This window comes from Hermetia illucens, chromosome 3 (genome assembly GCF_905115235.1).
Source record: "Hermetia illucens chromosome 3, iHerIll2.2.curated.20191125, whole genome shotgun sequence".
In the NCBI taxonomy this organism is placed as follows: Eukaryota; Metazoa; Arthropoda; class Insecta; order Diptera; family Stratiomyidae; genus Hermetia; species Hermetia illucens.
Genome location: NC_051851.1, coordinates 30956038 through 30978413, shown reverse-complemented (window position 1 = coordinate 30978413; position 22376 = coordinate 30956038). Strand labels below are relative to the sequence as shown.

At 41.5% G+C, this 22376-nt stretch overlaps 2 protein-coding genes across 2 annotated transcripts in view; both read right to left on the bottom strand.

Moving 5' to 3' along the window:
* Positions 1-8145, bottom strand: part of LOC119650952 — a 44507-nt gene extending 36362 nt beyond the window's left edge. The window contains exons 1-3 of the mRNA XM_038054188.1: positions 7852-8145; positions 7477-7609; positions 558-2501 (exon numbers count right to left, since the gene is read on the bottom strand). Of these exons, the coding sequence (XP_037910116.1) occupies positions 558-2501; positions 7477-7609; positions 7852-8145 (2371 nt within the window). The remainder of the gene's footprint in view (positions 1-557; positions 2502-7476; positions 7610-7851) is intronic.
* Positions 8146-13754: 5609 nt separating this feature from the next.
* The window catches only part of LOC119651092 (proteoglycan Cow), a 247076-nt gene continuing 238454 nt past the window's right edge, over positions 13755-22376 (bottom strand). The window contains exon 11 of the mRNA XM_038054446.1: positions 13755-16077. Coding sequence (XP_037910374.1) covers positions 15968-16077 — 110 coding nt within the window. The 3' untranslated portion in view covers positions 13755-15967. The remainder of the gene's footprint in view (positions 16078-22376) is intronic.

Below are 22376 nucleotides of genomic sequence, written 5' to 3'. Positions count from 1 at the left end.
GCAGGAATGGAGACAAGGAAGTACAGCGGTCGACGGTATATCCAAAGTCGTTAGTATTTTTTGGGTTAAGACCACATTTATTTACGAAGTTGTTTCGGGATGTTCTGGGGTAGGTTCTTTCTACGTTATGGAAACGACAGAATTTAGACCTGGTGACTGTATAGGTTGCACCCGGTATGTGGGAAGGATAAGAGAGAAGCAGTGCCCATCAAAAGAACGTTATAAGGAAACATCTGTGCGAATCAAAGTAGGAGTCGTCAATTATCTTGCATGGTGAGTACAGTGGATCTAATACTTTGGATTATGAGCTTCAAATAAATTTGTGCATTTCAAAGAAAGGGACATTTCCAACGGCTAGCTAAAGTTTTAGGCCATTTATGCAAATGCGCTTAGGAATTTAGATATGTTAATCATCAAATCTATAATGTTCCTTTGTAGTACCACACCCCCCTTAAGCAGTTTTCAATACTCTACACTTTTATGTCTTCAGAACACTAATAGAATTAGGAAATAACTAGAAGAAATAAGGCTGTTTAATATCTCATAAAAAAACTTACTTGGTTTCTCTGCAAATCCTCGACTTAATTTTACAGGTCTAAATTTCGGGTTTAGTCTAAAAGGAACTTGACTTAATTCCGGGTTATTCTCTACTTCTGTGCCTTCGGTTTTACTATCTGCCAACATTTCGTCTCCGGAACTTAACCCATTTGTAAGAGCAAATCTATTGTTAGATCCTCCGTGTAGTGAGGAAATTTTAGATGACAAAGGGAAGATTTGCTGCAATTGAGCCTGGCTTCCCTCGCTTTGCACAGGCTTAACACTTATTCCACTTCCACTGCGGTAACTTCCTTCCATCTCTGCAGGCTCTTCCTGTATTTCAGTTGGGTTTACTTCAAACGGAGTTTTAATCTCTTTCGAATATGATGCCATAGGAGGCGACCATTCACGAATAGAGACTTCTGCCTGTCCTGGGTCCAGGTGGACTCTTTGAGGGCTCATCTTGCTAGTGGATAGCTTTCTATAAGATGGGAAAGGGCACCCGAAAGGGCACATACGTGGCACTGACTTTTTATATGATTTTTTACGAAATGCATTTGCTGGAGGAATTTCCACTATGGATGAAAGTGGATCATTGCAGGCAGGACATGATGGTGTTCCGACATGCATGAAGTAGTGTTGCAATCTAGGCATGGATGATTCGCTCAGACGTTGGTAACTTTGAAAGGCATCAGGACTCGTCTCATTTAAAACATCCACAGAGTCAACGTTCAAACCGTAGCCATTAATATAGGATACAAATTGGGCATCCTTTTTACGATTTGATTTCTGCGAAGAAGAAGTTCCTTTTGAATTCGACGTTAGGTGAGCTCTGTTGTTTCCCAACAACGACTGATATCGATCAACTTTGCTGACTCCATCATATCGGATAGGATCTAGTTGGTACTTTTTAAAGTCCGCAATACTGGATGGTTGCATTTTCGATCTCACAAAAGGCGATTTGTTGTTATTTTGCAATCGAACCTCGGGGATGTTCGGATTCCTTACCACACTTTCACTATTTTTAGGTATCAAACTATGGTACTTCAACTTAATGTTGCCTTCAACTTGTTCCGATTGCAAATCAGGTTGAAAGAAATCATCATTGATCTCATCAACTGAAGAAAATACATCTTCGGCCTCTTCGACGTCAATATTTTCATCATTGCTCAGCTCATTCCTTCGATTTGATTCAGCGTCCTCAGAAGAGTCATCGCTTGTTTCCTGGATAGGCAGCTCATTATTTTGGAGCTCCTTCTGTATTTTCACTGCCACATTGTCTTCCCGGCGATTAGTCCTTTTGGAAGGATGAAATTTTGATGTTCGTCTTGGGCTAAAATGCCTTTGTGAAGCTGGTACTTTTAGCTGACCTATCTGATCTGGTTTTCCGCATTCTGGTCTCGCTGGTAAAGGAGGTAATGTTGGACATGAAGGACAAGGTGGGCAAGTTGGACAATTTGCTTTACTTTGTGATTCCGAAGCGCCGGATGTGAATGAAGAGCATTTGCAAGGATCAGTACAGTTCTGCTGTTGATCGCTGCTAGATCGATAATTCAACCCAGTACCTATAGTATCTGCTTCATCACATAATTGAAGGGTAGGTTTCAATATCTCAAGGATATCTTTCTTGATTTTCTCATTCTTTTTCTCCAGCTCCTCGAATATTGCATCATAATCCCGATTCGTTTCATCGTAGTCTGATTGTAATGACTCTTGTTTCTCAATCATTTTAGGGTTCCTTTTGGTGTTACCGTGGTCTTCTTCGTGAATGAATTGCTGAGATTTCATGCTCCCACTTCCGACGCCATTGTTAACTTCGTCATCGAGAGCGATATTGATATCCAGATCAATTTCGTCGGCATGATTATTTTGTGAACTCGATGGATGTTCATGCGATGCAAGTCGTTTGTTTTCTGATTTTGATGAGGTTACCGATACTTTTTGCGGATTTTTCCTGAGTGTGTCTGAAAAGAAAGGAAAGACTTCAATTATACAGACTATCCATTTAGGAATCAGTCATCAATAACCTAGACCAGAATAAACGATAAAGGCTGTGACCAAATGAACGCTTCAGGTAAAAAGACTTTTATTAAAATCGGTTCATTTCCTGTCTACCAATCTGTCTGTCTGTCCGTTTATCTAGCTGTCGTTTAAGAAGACGCTTGCCTGGACACGCCCGTCTGTGGATTTTTATTCACTAAAACCTCTCTCGATTGCTCTACTGCTCCATTGTATTGCATCACGTGACGAAGTAAGCTTAGTTTAGCTGGGTCTGCTTTTTTCTATCCACAGCGTTTGTACCCGTGCCTTCCTGACCTCTTCCACTTTCCGTAGTTTTCGTTGGATTATTGCGATCATGGAGTTGATTGCATCCCGGTCCTCCTGACGTCCAGGGGTGTTTTTGCACCCGGACTTCACCATAGTTTGGACAAACAGGAGAAGTGCCCAATTTAAACCTCTACCGGTACTGCCGATATCCTCGATGGCCGGTGACAAACTGGGTGTGATTATAACCGGCCCCCCATGCTCTCTCTGCAGCCACTCCCAGATTGCATGGATCAACCAGTGGGTTCAACAACCCTTTTTGACCCTTCGACCCATGGCTGTTGCCACCTATCTATAGATCTCTGAATTTCGGCTTTTTCTACCTATGACAGGGGAGTGATGGACTTCCTGTTATGTAAAAGTATGTTTGTGACCTCGTCCGCCAAGATGTCAATCGGTAACATTCCTAAGACGTCAACCGCTGCATTACTTGAGACGACTGAAGGCAGAACAAACTATTAGGGCTGTTTTTTTTGTAGACTTGTAGCACTTAGTTTATGTGCATTACATAAAACATATAGCGCTGTTTCTCAAACTGGGCAAGTGATGGAGCTCATCACCCTGACTACAAGCAGCCTGCAAGTATGCCGCGGCCTTCCTATATTCATTGTTGCTAGAGGCATAGCCTTGTTTTCTCCCAAGTGTACTCGATGAGCTGCTTGAAATTGTGTTTTGCACGTATCATCATTCCCAAGTATTTGATAGCTGGCTTGGAAGTTATGATATAACCCGTAAGTCTAATGCGAGCGTAAGACCGCTTCTCTAAACCCAGCATCTTCTAGATGCTTTAGGCCAGATATAGAGCCCTGTGGGACGCCTGCGGTGACTACCTACTCCTTGGGTCCATCCTTGGTGTCATATTAGAGCCTCCGTTTTTGCAAGTATATACCGATGGCAGCCGCGAGATAAGTGGGAGTACCAATCGTCGCCAGGGATTTCAGTATGCGGCTTCAATTGGACGATATGAATACATTTTTCATGTCGAGGACCACCGCTATGCTATATTTGTTAGTGCTACCCTTTCCATGAATTGCATTTTCGGTCAAGCCAGTAAACAATTTGATTACATCAATGTTTGATCTTGCTTTGCGAGAGCCATACTGCTGTTCTGACAGGTCACTTTGGCTTACAACAACCGGGAGCAACCTATTATAGTTTACCCCCTCTAACATTATACCTAAAGTGTCTAGAAAACATATGGATCTATGGGACAATGGCTCACCTGCAGGTATGCCAGTTTTAGGTAGCAGTATGAACTTGTTGTATCAACTTTTACCGCTCCCCTGGGACAGGCATGCTTTAAACAGCTCAGCGAAAATGTCCGGTCTGGATTCCATTGCTGTCTGGAATTCCATCCAGGCCCGGAACTTTGTTGTCACCTATCCTACTGCAGATCTCCAGCAGCTCGCCGCATTCAGAAATCTGCGAAAGCTTTCAGCGCCCCTCTCTTGCTGGTGGAATAATTCCTGAATTATTTTCAATAAGAGTGCAAGGCAAGGGTAAAGGTCAGGTCTACAACTCAACCGATCCCTCTTCCCGAAAGAGGTTTACGTTACCATCGCTGGCCAGGACTACACCTAATTGGACAAGGACCTCTTTTGAGTTTTTCTTTTTGCTTCCTCATTTGAGAACCCAGGCATTAAAGGCGCCGACAATTACCTTTGAATTTCGTCGGTTGTTGTCTTCAAACTCAGACAGGATGTATGGTGTAGTAGCTGCACACACAGTTTATTTTCGCCAAAACAAAACCACTGGCCGACTGACTCATGGTGAATTGTATAGCTTGGCTATACCCATACGCCACCGCCACGGTTTCTGTTCAGTTCACTTAAGATGGCAATTTTCACCTAAGATTCATAAGTAAATCCTGAGCGACCCTGCTATGATTGAGGTTTATTCAAATAGATTTCATTTTTTCATTCTAGTCATCGCCTTCCTAAATTCCGAGCTTACTGTCGAAGATATGCCGTTTAACCTGCCCTACTTTCCTTCACACAATAGGCATTTGGGGTTTCTATTGCACTCTTTGCTGGGTCCGACGGATCAACGCCGCTGGCGCATGCCTTCGCAGTGTAGTGTAAGGGAATTGAAACGCCTCTGTCTCAGACGTCAGACATCCTACTCGATTCGAACTTTTACGGAAGCCAATAATTTTGATAGATTGTCCTTACCGGTGATAACGTTCTCAGCTTTGCTTTCTTCTTCGCCTTTTTACATTTTATGATTTAAGTCCTTGTACCATTAGCGTTCTCCTCACATCTTGCTTCAGTTTTCCGAGCTCGAATTTTGAGGGAATTGCTTCCTCCCTTCCGTTATTTTAGTCCTGTTTTTCAAAACTGCTAGTATGCGTTTCTTCCTCTTAGGCGTCTGTTGACTTCCTAGAGGATCCACATCTTTTCCCGCTCTCTTTTATTTGGTGCCAGGTCGGTGATAATAATTTCAAATACCACTTCGGTTATCTGTCATATAGTTGGGGCAGCAGGTTTTGGCTTGTCTATAACAGATCCTACTGCGGTCTGTTATAGAGGACTCTAACGGCTCCGATCATACTCTTTTGGCTTAGTGTACGTAGCGCTTCTCTTTGATAAACTCGAACAGCTCAACTAATTTTGCACTAAGCTATGTGAAAGGTAATTGCTCTGCACCAGGGTTTGTTCTCTATGAATATCAACTGGATTACTCCTTTCATTTGGTCCCTCATCTTTGCTAATCACCTACATTCATTTCGCTTTATCTTGTACCATCTTTGATATTGGCGTGGATCTCGTATTTAAAGAGGTTCTCCTGAATGAGTCGCTCTCTTGTTCCTGAAGTGCCTCCTGCTGGCGCCCCTCTTGAACCAATGCGGTAGGGGTTGTTACCAATTTTGTCGTTCAGTGATGCTGATGAGCTTTCAACTCATCTTTCTTCGGTTTTAATACTGGTCGTAATGAGGTCGTAATCCCCTTGAATACCTCCCTCTCCAAATCTAAAACACTTGTAGCATTAGATGCCATGGTCGCCAAATTTTCCACCACCGAGGCACTGCGGTCAAGGAGTATCGATGACCAGGAACCCGCTTGTTCATTCCAAAAGCCGCTAGTACTGATGTTCCGAGCCCATAGGAGGTAAGCAGCTGGACCAAAATCACTATGTTAAGGACATTCATTTACAATATAAAAACCGAAGTGGGGGATTAATGCAAAACGGAAGGTATCATTCATAGGCTTGGAAAGGCGGCGGCTTTTCGAAATATTATAGTTTATTTGACTCCTCACCACCTATATCTTTCGATTACAGAACTCTCTCTACTTAACCATTGGAGCCATGGAAAAACTAAAGAGAGATTAGAAAATTACGGAGCTGTTACCTCAATGACCCGAATAGAGAAAAAGCACCTAAAAGGAATGACGAAAACGTGGCCATACATAAGAAAAGGAAAAGGAAAACATATCCTGAATTGATTCCCATCTCAAGAAAAGGTTCAGAGAGTTAAGCGATGGCCAAAAGACTGTCCTAATTGGTGAAAATCGATCAAGAGAACAGAGCTAGAAAGATGGCGGAATTGGAGATGGAGCCCCACTGGCAAGTTTTGTAGGTTCATTGAAGCGGCCCGTCGATATGCAATTGCATACAAGATTTCGAAATGTAGTCCCTCACATGACGCTTTCCAGCATTTTACGTATCATTTAAACGATGCATAGGGACGTTTCGGAATTTGAAATATAAAGAAGGAGGCCATCGCGAATACCAAATATAGATAAAAAATAAGGTGCCGTTCGCACTCGTGGAGCCGTAAAACTTAAGAGCCGCGTGCCACGATCGAGACGAAAGATCACTACACAGTTCCCCTAACAGTCATTACAATCTACGGAATGTGAAATCCGGTTTAGAGCTGATAGGTCATGCGTAAAACGTCAGTCGAATCAGACATTCCTAACAAGGTGAACTGGAAGTCTCCCAGAAAGCTGGTGCAAGCATCCTCCGAAGCGATCTTTGAGAGAAAAAACTGAAATAAGGGCCAAAAAGCGGCACAATGCTTACGTCTGGAGCTGTAACGAATAGAGTTGCTATGAAGGAGAAACTAGCCAATACGTCTGTAGACCTCAGAACCTCAGAAAATATAAAGCAGCGCCAGCTATTTTCACCATATCTGTGGTAAATGAGAACGAACTTCACTAGATTTGCGTGAGGATTGGTGATAATAAAGCTTCCAGTTTGAATCCTAGCCATAATAGAGCTCTTAAATTGTGTCTCATGGACTAACTTACTTACGAAACCACGATGCTAGATGATTTATATTCGAATTTATACTGCAGGTGGCCCGTTCGACAGTTCAGTTTTTGCGAAGATCTTCCAATGGTTGACTTCAGTGACGTAGTTTTAAAGCTTCTTCAAGACGCGATGCCTTCCAGAAGATGCCAACTACCATTGGCTAGACTGAGAATTGAGTCCCTAGTAATTCAACTACTTTAATCGAGGATAGGCTCCCCGGGGAGAAACGTTGGCACGATATTGATGAGGGACGAAAACACTGTTACTCTTTATGTTTCACAGAGCTCCTAGACTTACACTAGGTTTGCTTCTGATTTAACCATTCAGTAAAAAACTGAAGAAACTTGTATAGTACGTTACCTCTCCTTGAGCCCTTGTTAATAATACTGGCAGCATTCTGGTTCACATGCAATGAATTGCTCCCAGCTTGCGAGTGTTTCAAGTTGTTGGGACTTTTTCGTATCTTGTCTCCACATGAGTTGCAATCAAGGTTCTGAAATGGATTAAAATTGAATTTTTTAACTGGATATGGTATGGCTTCTTCTTTTCCAAGTAGATCATATTTTATCTGGGTTCAAAAAGTGCTAATCAAGCCTCATCCTTTCCCTATTTGAACAAATATTAGGTTTAAAGAGAAAATTTGAGCAAAAAAACATTCAGATAGTCTAGTACCTTTCATCTCGAATACTACATGTTTCCTCCACTAGTTATGCTAAAGCAATGACTATAATTTACCTTAACAAAATCCAGGGGATACATCAGTACCGGTTCTCCGCGAGATAGTTCTATTAAATAAGGAGACATTAAGCGCGCTCTAGTCTTCCTTCCTTGGTCGAATATTTCATCCAGAAGCAAATATTTATCCTTCTTGCATGTCGACCCCTCAGCACTGATGCGTATATTTAACATAATTTTCCTCTGGCAACTAGGAGCCACTGAAGTTTTAGGACACTCCATTAGAACAGCTGAAACCGACGGGGCCATTTTCTTTGAAACATGTTTGGCTGAGTAGCGAAAAACGTTGTTCATGCTGTCGGAACAGGTCTCCTTAGCGATGTTTCCAGGTAACAGTATTAACGAAATAAAACAATATATAACCAACGTATTTATAGATATCGTAAAAGGTAACATATTTAAAATAGGAAATCATTTCGACTTTTTCACAAGTTTCATGGAATAACAGAAAAAGTAACATTCACTCGAATCTTCAAGTTAATAAAGGATTAGAAAAAATAATGAATCAAAATGATGAATGATTGAATTTTCCAAAAGTCAAATAAATTTGGATTTAAGTGACTGACATAATGAAGTTTATCGATGGGCCTACTGCTTACTTGAACCTTCAGGACCGAACAAATTGGCCCCAATCTATAGTATTACCTTATATTGGGTCGTATCAAACGCGCCTATGTACCTGCTGTTACTGTGAAAAGTGGGTTCAGAATAGCAACGGCCATTGAATAAGGAAGTCATTCTGCTTAACATGATATAATTTACACCTGATTCAAAGAGCTCGGTCGTTTTTCAATCCATACAAACCCCCAGTGATGCTTTGTATCTTGTCCGGACCTCCGTTACCGTGAAAACTTACATGAAATACAGCATAGAGTATGCATATACACAGTGACAAAGTGAATTCCATTATTGCATTTACTACATACATTGTAGTTTGCAGCCGTCAAGTAGGTAGTCTTCATCCATGGAAGGAGTTGAAGAGGAAGACGGACGGTCTTTCCAACCCAGAAGTGAAACAATCTTTACCACCAATGCCCTCAAATAGACTAAACTCGCTGGTTTGTTGGTCTCCTCCATCCTTTGCAGCCCGGCAGTTTCTGCAGAATTGCTGCTTCCATTCATTCGTAAATCGGAGGAATCCAAGATCCTTCCCAGCGAGTGGAAGAAAAGGATGACTGCTAATATCTGGAAGAAGGGTACTTGACTGGTTAGTTTACTAGCCTAAATCATCCTAGAACGCCTCAAAATACTCCTCGAATAAAAAAGAAACAGATTGGGAGGAGGAAATAATAACCCATACTGACTGAAAGGAGGCCAAATTATACAGAGGTATAGGGAGTATTAGGTCATATTAAGGAATGAATTCTACAAAACAATTTCTGGGCCAATGACTCGATCCTAAATGCTTTTATATCTGGTAAACAGTCACAGTTCAGATTGTCAAAGGGTATATAGGTCCCAGAGCGACACGTGAATTGGTACGACATAGCATAAAACCTGGGAAACACCGGCTGAACCAAAACCAATAGCTCTACTACCAAATAGTGGTAAACGTGAGCCTCTCTAGACGGGACCACTTTCAACGAAATTGACCATTTGCTGGTCGAACGCCAAAGCCTTGAACATATAGGGGGGCCAATATGGACTCGGATCACTATCTCGTCAGCATGGTGCTCTGAGCTCGAAAAACAACACCACCCAGAATCCCCTCTGACAATCAGGTCAGAGTTTACACTGAAGCCATCCATAGCACAGCGCTCCGCAACACCTATAAGGGGAAATGGGTGCCGCAACAACCGGAGCCAAAAGAGATCCTGGATATGAACCATGAACAAATGATCTTCACAATCACCTGAAGAATGTTATCAGTAATACGCCAAACATACCGGACCCCAACCGCAGAAGAGTTACCAAGTTACCAACAGAACGGAAGAAAGCCGCACACCGAGTAATATTGAATTCGTGGAGACTTATCATGAACTCCGTCAAGCGGAGAAGCGACTTTACAGACGGGAAAAGGAACCCTGGGAGAACCAAAAAGTCTGTGAACTCAAAAAGAACAGGGAGCAACCGCACCAGGCGCGGAAGTTTTACCAACAAGTCAGCAGGATGAAGCCTTACATACCTTGATGCTCATCCTGCCGAGACAAAGAGAGAAATCTGATTTCCTGATCTGGGCACATTGGAGTGATGGGTGGAGTATTTTTATAAACTGCTCAACAACCAGAATATCGGAGATCTCGCCAACTGTAGACGACGGACAATTTCTGCCACTACTAAGTATAGCAGAAACAATCCGTGCAATTAATCGGCTTCAAAATCATAAGTCGCCAGGAACCGATGGGATTACAGCCGAATTGGTTAAATATGGCGGCGAACAATTACAACAAGGTATAGGACAGTAAATCAATGCCTGACGACTGGCAAAGAGGCATTATCTGTCCCATACATAAAAAGGGGTATATCACGTAGTGAAACAATTATATAGCCATCCCTTTGTTGAGTACTATCTATAAGATACCCTTAGCTATCTTGCTAGACCAGATAGCCCCATACGCGCAAAACATCACTGGCCCATACCAGAGATGCCTCATTCCAGGCAAATCAGCAACAGATCAGAAATTAATAAAACTGACTAGGCTGACCTTCAACAATATGCGAGCCCAGATAAAAGCAACAGGATCAGAAGACCACTCAACGTCAATAACGGTCTACAACAAAGGGATGCCCTATCATGCGTCCTTTTTAGCCGGGCCTTGGAAAAAGTGATCACTGATGCTAAGGTAAATGCGAGAGGGACCATCCTCTTCAAGTCCACCCAACAACTGGCCTATCTAGGTTCGAAAATCACAACCGATAACAGCTATGAAATCCGCGCACGGTTATTGGCAGCCAACAGAGCCTATTTCAGCTTACAAAAACTGTTCCGCTCGAAACATCTCACCATAGGGTCAAAGCTCTTGCCAGTTCTCATCCATTACTCGGAGACTCGGGTTCTTAGGAAGAAAAATTCCGAACTATCGGCCGCGTTCCAGAGAAGAATCCTCCGAAGAATTTGTGGCCCCCTACATGAGGATGGACGATCCCGTAGCCTACATAACCACGAAATCTATGAGCGATACCATGACCGTCAGGTTGTGGATAATTTCCGACTCAATATGACCGAATGAAGAATATGAAGATGATCCCACCCGGAAAGTCTATAAGGGGAATATCTATGGTAGAAAAAGAAGACGAGGCAGACCCTGCCTGAGATGGAGCGATGGCGTAGGTCAGGACGCCAGACAGCTTTTAGCGATATCAAATTGGTGGGCCTCGGCGCAAAACCGGGATGTCTGGAGTTCTTTATTAAGGCAAGCCTAGACCGGATACCGGTTGTTGCGCCGTTGATGATGATGATGATGAAAACGCCTTTCACCGCGACCTATTGGGATCTGAAAGGCGATAAGTAGCGTACCGGTTGTTGCACCGTTGATGATGATGAGAGCATTCTAGGCACGAAAGCAGTTTTCAGCCTAAAACTAATGTGCATCGTTGAAGTAAGCGGATGTAGATTATCTTGCCAACAGGGAAGAAGGTGGAAAACGCGATAAAAAGGGATTACCCAGATGTGAGCAATCTTAAGGTAGGAGTTACCTCTGTCAACTGGGTATATGGACATAGCTTAGGCTTGCAAAGGACACGACGGAAGCACTTTGTGTTGTCGAACCCGTGCACAAAGCGAAGATTTTTGACTCGGCGGGATGGTGTGTCCTTTGCAAGGACTGCAGATAAAGATATGGTTCATGTTCCCGGTTCTGGGCGGTGCCACGTGTGCAAAGAGGAATTACAAAAATTGGAAAGTGAGGCAGCACCATGATCCATATCCTACAAGCAAACATGCGTAGGAGTGCTGCTGCTCACAATCTGATGGGGTAGCTTCTCAGCGAATAGTACTGAGATAGGAATTCGCCATCATGGTATGCCGATGTATATGACACTGCTGCTATCTGGGTGAGAGATACGGTTTACTTGTGAGTGCCAGCCACGTCATTTCACCGAACGAATCTATGCTTTCCGAAATAGGAAATTGGAGGATGAGATTAGAAATACGGAAGGGAGAATTGAAGTCGGAGGAGTTTTTATTGCCAGAGTCCTCGATTGAAGCATGCCTCAACCGGACTCTTGAAGCATACAAATTTTGGAGCTGGCTGTCAGGACAGGACGGTAGCACTCCGGCATTCCGACGCCTTGGTTGCGAGGCCACTATCACTGACGTAATTTTTGCTACAGGATCCTAAGTGTTAGCGGTCCAACGATGAAAGGTACTGAAAGATTTCACGACCAGTAATTATTTGTATATGTCCTTCGTGGCAAACGGCCTCTTCCAATGCTCTGACGGCCGAAAAATACCTACAGGGTGCAACATCGGGAAAATCGACGTTGAAAAATTTTCCGAACTTCTCTCAAGATGGATAAATGAGCGGCAGACACCTTTTCCTGTCGACCGCATCCGAGGCGCCGTCAACGTATCGAAGTTGCTTAAGACGCTCATCAAGCCTAGACTAGCTGACGCAATACGTGCTGCAGGGGAATACTCAGCAACACAATATGGTTTGAGAGCAGGATGACCCACAATTGATGCCATTGAGGAATCATACCAAGCAGTAAAACTGGCTGAGGCCCACAGTCGCCACTGCCGGCGATCGATGCTCCTTGTGGCCCTTGACGTAAGGAACGCCTTCAATTTCGCGAGGTGATGCCACATGATTAAGACCCTGGAAAATCGTTTCTATAATTCAGGTTATCTGTTACGTATATTGTTCCATCTGGTCGGATACGCGAATAATGTTGCAGCATTGGTTACTACACGTTCGGTTCAGTAAGCTCAGCACACATTGAGAATGGTGATGCGGCCAGTAAGCGGATGGATGGCTGAACATGGATTCTTCTTAGTTCTGGGGAAAATCGAAGTCGTTGTCCTGACCAAGGAGAAGGTACCCACAGTCCTCCTTATTCAGTTTGATCAAACCATGGTCTTGTCCAATATCGGAGGTCCCTTATCCAGTAGACGTCGCTTGCTTATGAGTGCGGTTCAGTCCGTCCTTCTTTACGGTTCCGAAGTATGAGCTGATTCGCTCAGAAAGGAGATGTACCGCAAGCGGCTGGGGCAAGTATAAAGACGAGGTGCTCTGAGAGGTGTGTCCGCCTATTGCACCGTCTTACAGCCAGAAGTAATGGTTCCAGCGGGAGTTATTTCGATCACTCTCCATGCTGCCGAGCGGAGGTTTATATACTTGGGAAAAGGCAAGGGAAATAAGGAAGCTGTCGAGAGGACCCGGCATCTCATAAAAGACGTGCGGGCGCGGTTTAATCGGAAGCACCGTGATGCTGATTATTACCTAACCTAGCTGCTCAGCGGACATGGGTATTTTCAATCTTATCTGCACATAATCAGAAAATAAAGGTCGCCCGACTGCATTTATTGCGAGTATGTGATGGATGATGCCTGCCAGACTTTTTTTCTGCAGAAGGTGGGAACGACATCGCCATCACCTTACTCTTGTCTTGTCTTGCGTCTCCGGACATCATGACTGAGGCCATGCTGTAGAGCGAGGACATTTGAACACTTGTACGTTACACTCAAGGCATTCATAAGGCGAAAAAGAGGGAGATGTATAGATAGGATCTACGCGGTTTTGCTGTTACACTGAATAGGCCTAGGCGCTCCAGGAGGTGTTTTACCGGTAGTCTATCTGAAACAGGAGTCACTTTGTGCGTAAACGTGTTTCACCTCCCCACCTAAAAAAAGTTTAGAACTTACAGGACAGGATCGAAGTGCTGCTCAACCCACACACTATACAATTATTATACCATTCGAATACATAAATTAGCACTGTTCAGTAAAGTAACTAATAATGTTGTTATACTTATATATATTTTTATTTATTAATAATTATCCATTAAATACAACAAAACATTAAGCCTATATTCTTTTTTCTTTTATAAATTAGTGATTTGCTTTCACCATACCCAATATGCTATTGTTTATTCAGAGCTGTAAATATCTTTCTTGACTTTATCATCCAAAAATCTTATTGAATATTAACACTTTAACACAAAACAGATTGATCTCCAATTACAAAATATATATTTCGAAATGATAGTGACGATAATAGGTGACAATGAAAAGCTTCATATTATTTTCTTTTAAAAACATTTCTTTTTCTTGTAAATAAGACATTTATAGCTAAAGTTTATATCTAAGTAGAGAGTATCAATAATTAAATATTATATTAAGGACGTTTATTACTCATGTTTTCATTAGCTTCTTGCGTTTTTGTGTTTTTCTTTTTTCTTCTCTTTTTATGCTCATAAATTTCATATGTATAAATAAATTTTCTTTCCATGAATATAAAATAAATCTGGATTTTTTCCATGCGTACATCGAATAGCATACTTGAATTTTTTGTATTTTAGCTTTAATATATGGTGTCCAAATAATGCGTGTCTCTTTAGCGTTTCCAAATTTATAGCATCTTTCAAATTTAACTATGTAAACTTTAGCTAGTCCTGGTTTCGAGCGAATGATTTCTTGAATTTGCTTTCCTACATATTTAGCTTCTCAGATAAAATTTGCAGCCTATCTTAAGTGTTTTAGATTTGATTTGCACATGGAATGGGGGAATCTTTTTACTCTGCTTTCCATTCACACCTAAGTATAGTATTCCTACGATGTATTATATAAATTTTATAGCTAGCCTAAAAGTAAGAAGGATTCTTTGTGAAGAAAGGAATATTGGACTCCTAATTTTATATTGAATTAAGGGAATGTAAATCAGGTTTAAATTGAAAATATATGGTGGAGTAAATAAATTAATTTAATTTAAAAAATTAAATAAAATTGAATAATAAATTAATAAAAATAATAATTAGGTAAATTTTTGTTAATATATTCTACTAAATGTCCTTGTGAATGGCAAATAAATTTTGAATGTTTCATTGGATTGACTTCCGGCATTCCAAACCACCGAGGCTTAAATGGAATTGGTTGTACTTCATTGCACAGTCACGTGCTTCACATACGTGGGAGATACCAATCTTCAGAAATAAGGAAAAGGCATTTTTATCGCTTCTTATTGATGAACATTGTAAGCTTCAAGCTTCAACACTACATTGAATAGCATTTTTATTGTAATATGAGACAGTCCATTCGCATTCGCGGAATTTGGAATTTGTGGAAACAAATTTACTGTGCAATCTTTTCTTTCTCGTTATATTCCATCTTCAATAAATATCTCTACAAGCACGCAACTACTTCTACGTTTTTAGTTCGACCTGCACAAATTTAACCCAATTTCAAACGGAACAGAAGAATTCAACTACTTTCCTAATTTTATTTTTTACTTTTATGTTAGTTGTTTTATTTCCACTCAAGTATTATGTCCATCTTAAATTGACTCGTTTTATTGGATTTTATTTCCTTATATAGCACTCATTCAAAACTAAGTAGTCTTTCTAGGAAAGTGCAAAAACAGAATGATTTATGGATGGGTCTGATTCGGATTGATAATGTTTATTGCATGAAAATATGATTCAAAATTTAGAAGTGCATTTACAACAAATGAATGCCTCCATGAGTTTGATTTGCTAAATGAACTTATCCAGTAAACCTGACATAGTTTCAATTCAGTTATAGATTTTAGTGTTTTTTTTTTTTAGAAAATCTTTGCATCCTTTCTTTTGCGTCAATTCTGGTTGGAACAAATTTTCAAAACTTGCTTCACAAAAGTAGCATTTTACTGTCGTTACAAATACGATTACTTCGTTAAAAATTACAAATAGTCTATGATGAGTAAGGAGTTTTCTAATTTGTGTTTAGCAAATAGTAGAGAGAGAAAATTAGTAAAATTATTCATTGATCCTGCATATGTTTTGAAATTTTGTTTTTCATCTTTTTTTTTGTCTGGCAATTCACTTATACAATATCAAGAATGTTTGCTCCAGAACTTCGCTTTATAAATTGTATAACTAATTACAAAAATCTGTGATTTCCATAGTAATTTATTTAGATTTAGTTTCACTTAGCAAAATGTTATTATTCTTCATTTAGAGTACATGTTGTCCATTTGTTGATTTAAAAAACTAACATTTGATCTGCACTGCCCTCCGTGCTGTCGTCGTCATCGTCTGTATCTTCATCTTCATCGTCAGATGTTATCGCTGATGTATTGTTAATAACATTATCTACAATAGAATAAATATTGTCATTATTAAAATTGTGGAAGATATGCTTTCAGATAATTTAAAATTTAATAAAGAAAATCTGTCACTCAGTAACCACGATATATTCTTAGTAGGCAAAGTGAAGGAAGCTTCCATTTGAAAAGATCCTAGATGACGGCTGAAAAAAAGGATATAATGCACATATATTTGAATGGATAACATTGTCCATCATGTAGTTCTATAGTGTTCGACACTTCTCAAAAATGTCACCAATACTTCATAGGTGAAGACTATAGTTTCTATTTAAAGGTTTACGAAGTCGTTTATTAATTTATTATTTATTATTTTATTTGATCACCAAATCCATAGGGATAAGTGTTTTGGCAAAAGTTGCATCTAACAGTTTGGCCCTTACAGGCAGGACATTCTCGTACTTAAATTGTAGAAGGAAGAGTTGGACCTATTTAAGAGATATTCAGCGATCCTATGTTATTTCCTGTTGTCAAAAGCGCTGAAAACTAGAGTTTAGTGGAGCACTCAGAAAACACGTAAATATGAAGACACGGCAGAAAGAGCACTCACAGTAAACGAAGCAAGAAGACAAGCAAATTTCGGGCATGGAAGAACCATCTTTCGCCCTGGTCGGAGGAAAAATCAAAATTAGGTAGTATGCTGGTGCCAAGCCCGGGTAAATAAGGAGGGTTTGAGGAAACGTATTTTGTATTATCCTCAGTAAAACAAAAATAAAATGCTGAGATTAGGGAAAGAGAAAAATAGAGTATCGTTGGAGTTATTCCACTATGCTAAATCCTACCTGATCTCCCTTGGTGACAGGTATTGCAACAGGCCGACCAAGAAAAGGCATACAATGTCGTGACAAACATGATGATCGGATTGAGTCACAAGCTTCAAAGAAATGCTAGGGCGTCCACCTTAGTCGACGCGGCAGGACGGGCCCCGGTCCTGTCGAGAAATGGGCAAGGGTTCTTGACGCATAGATGGCGTCAGGAAGTAAGCAAGTTAGTCCGAACAAAACGAACAAAACAAATGCGTGTCTGCACGCTAAATATTAATACCATAACTGGAAAGACCGAGGAACTCGCAAGAACACACAAACACTCAACTCCGTGATGTCATTAAAGAAGTCGAACGATTTGATGACCGGCTGATGAAGCTCACCATTATATCAGCTGATCACACTATTCCCTTCTTCACCGCGTATGCACCACAGACAGGTCGACCTGATGCCAAGAAAGATGCCTTCTGGCAACTTATATGAAAAGACTTGTCACGTGCCTGTTGACGACTATATTATCATTGAAGGCGACCTCAATATCGGCCATTGATTGCCGTCCTGCGAATTGAACCACCGATAACACAGTGTGAGGATCGCTTTGGCCGCGGCGCATTAACTGATGGCAACTTGGTGAGAAGAAAGAAGAAACGATCTCACGCACACGATTACCAACCATTACGAATGTGGAAGAATCGTGGAACCAAATGAAAGACACGATCCACATAGCGGCCTCCCCAACCTTCGGGGTCGCCAAGGCGGGTAAGCGGTACATGAACCAAGATACTTGGCTTTGGAATGATGATATTGAAATGAACGACCGCGAAAAAAAACGCCTCTACCACAAATGTCTCGACGATAAAACACCGGCCAATTGGCAAAATTAAGAATGCCAACCGGGAAGAAAAGAAAGCGGTCGCTGTCACGCGAGCGGACCATTACAAAAATCTTTACGATAACCTGGACACTCGGGATGACGAAAGAGTTGTGTATCGACTTGATAAAAGCCGTAACGGACATACACAGGATATCGAACACTTCTGTTGCGTTAATGACAAGAACAGTACTTTGCTTACCAACAGTCAAGCCGCAACAGGTAGATGTCGAGAATACATCGAGCAGATTTTAGCTAAAGAATTTGCTCATCCTCCAATTCCAAAATCATTGCCGACATTTGGAGTAGTTTCACCTGTCATCGCAACTGGTGCTCAGAGGTGGCGGTGAGGAAAACGGGGCGGCAACCCTGTCGGCCAAACCAAAACCAAGTGGCCGAGGAGAACCTCCATAGTGGTGGCACCGGGAGACGCTGTACTCACTTTGGCTTACCGGCCGTGATGCAGTAGGCGAATGTTCCAAAGGCCTAATCGGGGAGATCAGACCCGAGTCTGCACAGGGACTCATCTGCAGTGGCAATTTGGTCACGAAACCTTACCAGGGGTATACTGGTATCATGGGAACCCGGATAGTCCCTGGACTTTAATACTTCGGGTGGACTCCCGTTGTATGTGAGTACTGCTCGGTTGTTTGCGGTTGGCCCCTTACTGGAAGCTTCATGGGGGTTGTTGGTTATGGTCAAGCGAGAAGAGACCTTCGGGCCTCGGCGTGGCGTTGCGTTTCAACATGGGTGCCGTACTCCTTAGTTCGGTAGAGATTTAGTGAATTCTTTAATCGAGTTATTCAGGAAGGAATAACACCATCTGACTGGCAAGAAAGTACCAATGTTCCAATATGGAAAAAGCAAGGTGGTCCAACAGAATGTTCAAATTACCATCCGATCCGGTTACTTTCCCATACCATAAAGATTTTTGAACGCATTCTTCACAACCGTATTCGCGAAATCGGTAAAATAACCGTGAATCAAGCCGGATTTGTCAAAAACCGCGGAATTACTGACGCAATACACGCTGCGCGGTTACTCATGGAGAAACACTTTGAGAAGCATCGCTCTCTTTACATTGCATTTCTGGATCTAGGGAGAGCATTTGACCGTGTGTCACACGAACTCATCTGGTATGCTTTACGACCACACTTAGTGCCAGAAGAACTCATGCGCTGGGTTCAATTGCTTAAGGCGGGGTATATCAAAAGCGCTTCGTGTCTCTGTTGGTGTTCATCAAGGAAGCGCCCTCTCACCACTCCTCTTCGTTCTTGTTATGGACACTGTCATACGGGATATCCAACGTCCAGCGCCCTACACATTGCTTTATGCAGATGATGTTTTCCTAGCATCTGGTAGCAAAAATGATTTCGAGCAACTTGTTCAAAAATGATCGCCTCATGCAGCACGGTCTCAGATCGAATCTAAACAAAATTGAACTTTTTACGACCGATCCCCATGAAACAGGTACAATCACTGTCAGCGGCAGTGATCTGTCGAGAACTGAGCTATTTAAATACCTCGGGTCACCGCTATCAGCCAATGGAAAACTGCGTTATGAAATTGCTTCAAGCATTAACGCAACCTGGATGAAGTGGCGTTCCATAACTGGCGTTCTTTGTGATCGACGCATCAACGAACGTCTCAAATCTAAAATCTACTGCAATGTCGTCCGTCCTGTCGCTCTCTATGGTTCTGAGTGTTGCCCGACTTTAAAAGATAATGAACAGCGTCTTGCGGTAATGGAGACGAAAGTGTTACGTTGGACTAGTGGCGTGACACGGTTTGATCATATCTGAAATAAGGGCATCCGTGATCGATATGGGGTTGAACCGATTGTGGAGAAACTGCCAGTGAGGCGTTTTCGATGGTGTGGTCACGTAATTCGCGCTAACGAGGATTTACTCGTTAATATTGGTTTGGTCATCGAAGTCAATGCTAAATGAGCGAAAGGCAGGCCGAAACAACGGTGGCTTGATACGCTGGATGGGGATTTAAAAGCCTCAAGATTGCACCCAGATCAGGCATTCGATAGAACCAAATGGCGAAACCGATCACGATGAGCCAACCCCGCTTGTGAACGGGACAAAGGCTGAAGAAAAAGAAGAAGATGTGAGAAGGGACGAGTGCATGACAGGTCCGTGTCTCATAGCTAAAAATTCCATTGTCCTCTATTTTTTAGAAAGCGATTTAAGTAAATCATTTGATGCAAAGCTCTGTATTGATAATAGTCAACCTCATACGCTTCACACTCTGAGTTAAATATTATTAGCAAATGCGAAGAATTTAATCTACAACAGATACAAAAAAGGGCTGGCAAGAAGTAGATTCTTCATGAGTGAAATTTTAATATTTCATTCGAATGTCAACTATTCTCGTTAATTATGACGTCAGCATCTTATTTGCATGGGTTTAGAAGCTGTAAATTCGCAAGAAATTGCTAAGTTTGAACTGCTATAACATTAGCGTTGATGGCCAGATTTCCAATATTTTGAGGCCTAGATTTTATCTAGCTTCCGAAAATGAGTCCTGTCTCACTTTAAGTGTGAACATTTTGGCTCCTTATCCACGCACTTTGCAATTCATGTCAAAACTAATATCAAATTCGGAAAAGTACTAATCTAGACCTTTCATTTGATACCCTACACGACTATATCCGATGAAAAAAATGTTAAATCCCCCCTTTGCATGTATGGGAGCCCCCTGTTTAAACTCCACCTAAATTTATGTCACTCTCTGAATGCGTGGGATTTCATAGTTCCCCTATGTCCACCAAATTTTGTTCGGATCGCTTCAGCCGTTTTGGAGAAAAGGCGTGTGACAGACAGACAGACAGACAGACAGTGAATCGATTTTAATAAGGTTTTGTTTTACACAAAAAAATAAGGTCTTGTCTCTTCAAATTCTTAAAAGCAATGTTATGCACCGAAAAACTCTATTTAGAATTTGGGGGGGGGGGGTTTCCCGATAAACTTCTGAAAATTATTATAATATTGGGAGTACAACTTAATTCGGTCCGCTTATTTTGCTTGAAAGATAACATCAATTAATATTGTCCATCGTTTGGCTTTTCCCTCTCCTCCTCTCTTCCTGACAATTTTTTGATTTTGTCGCGGAAGAAATGTTCATCTTTTGAAGGCAGGAATGAATCGAAGCAATTTTGGACACCCTATTCTGAAATGAAACGTATTCCAGTGAAAGTGTTTTGCATAGATCGAAAGAAATGGTAGCTGAAAGTTAGGAATCTGGGCTATAAGGCGGATGAGCCAGAATTTTTCATCCGTTATTTTCCAAATTTCCGAATAGGGACATGAGGTCGAGCCTTCCCATAGTGAAATATTATATTATGGACTGGTGCCTCGTTGTATATTCTGGACGTTTCTCAATTGTAGACTTCTCAGAATGAGCCAACAATTGACTTGTAAGGTAACGGTTCTATTAGGCTTTAGAAGTTCATAGTAGATGACTACCTTTTGATTCTGCCAAATACAGAGCACTACCTTCACACCATGGATGTTCGGCTTCAGCATTGATGTTTCCAGTTGCTTGGGCTTTATACGCCACCTTTGCGTTTCGGGTTGCCTATTGAATCCATTTTTCCAGTAATGATTTCTTTCTTTTGTTGAGCCCAAGAAGCATTTCGAACATGCAAAATCGCCGCTCCATATCTCTCGGTTTCCGTTCGTATCAAGCCAAATTTGCTTAGTTTCCGAAGACTACATACTCTCGACGAATTTGATAAGAATAAATTCAACCATTTTCGAGAAAATCGGCTATAATAGACAGACTGATGGACAGGCAGACAAATTGATCTACGAGAGGTCGCCAAGCATTCCATTAGCGACTACCTGTTATAGCGGCACACCAACTGTAAATATGCTTAATGCATTATTTTGCGGAATCTACATAGGCATGTGCCTAAAAATTCTCGGTATGTGAAATAAAAATACTATGGCAAGGACACCCAGAACACAAAATAATAAAAGAAGTAAGAACGCTAGGAACCCCAGTGATTGCGGCTTTTGAAAGAATAGTTTGGCAGCGGTGTCAATGAAGTCAGGTATGATCTTACTAGGAACACCTATGCCAAAGGCGAGGAAAGATGAGCCAAGATGAGATGGATGTCCAATGGAGGAAGTTATGAAACCCATCGCATTTGCTCAAGACTAGAGGAGAACTATAGAAGGCGTTGTAGGATCAGAAGTTGAACTCATTTAGGAAAAGCTTATAAATCTTAATAGTTCTCCGACGAAAGGATCGAAGTAAAAAGTTCAGGAGATCTACCACATTCTTTGGAAGGTGGAGGATTAATTAAAAATAATATAGTCAAGATTTATAGGGAACATAACTCCTCCCTATCCTCAGTAATTGGTCAATAATTGAAATTTGGAATGAAAATAGCAAATCTGCTGGACTTTATCAAGGATGAGCACAACCTTTAACGATCCGCAAAAATGTGGTGAGAGCCATTTGAACCACAAGTGAAACAAAGAGAAGTAACCTGCTGCCTCCACCGTGTTGCTAATAGCAAAAGTGACACCAAGCCACACTGCTATAGATTCATGGAAAAATAAAATATTCTGAGTAAGAGAGTGACATCCTTTGGCGAATCAGTAGGCATTGGAAAAAGAAGGGACACGGGGTATTAAC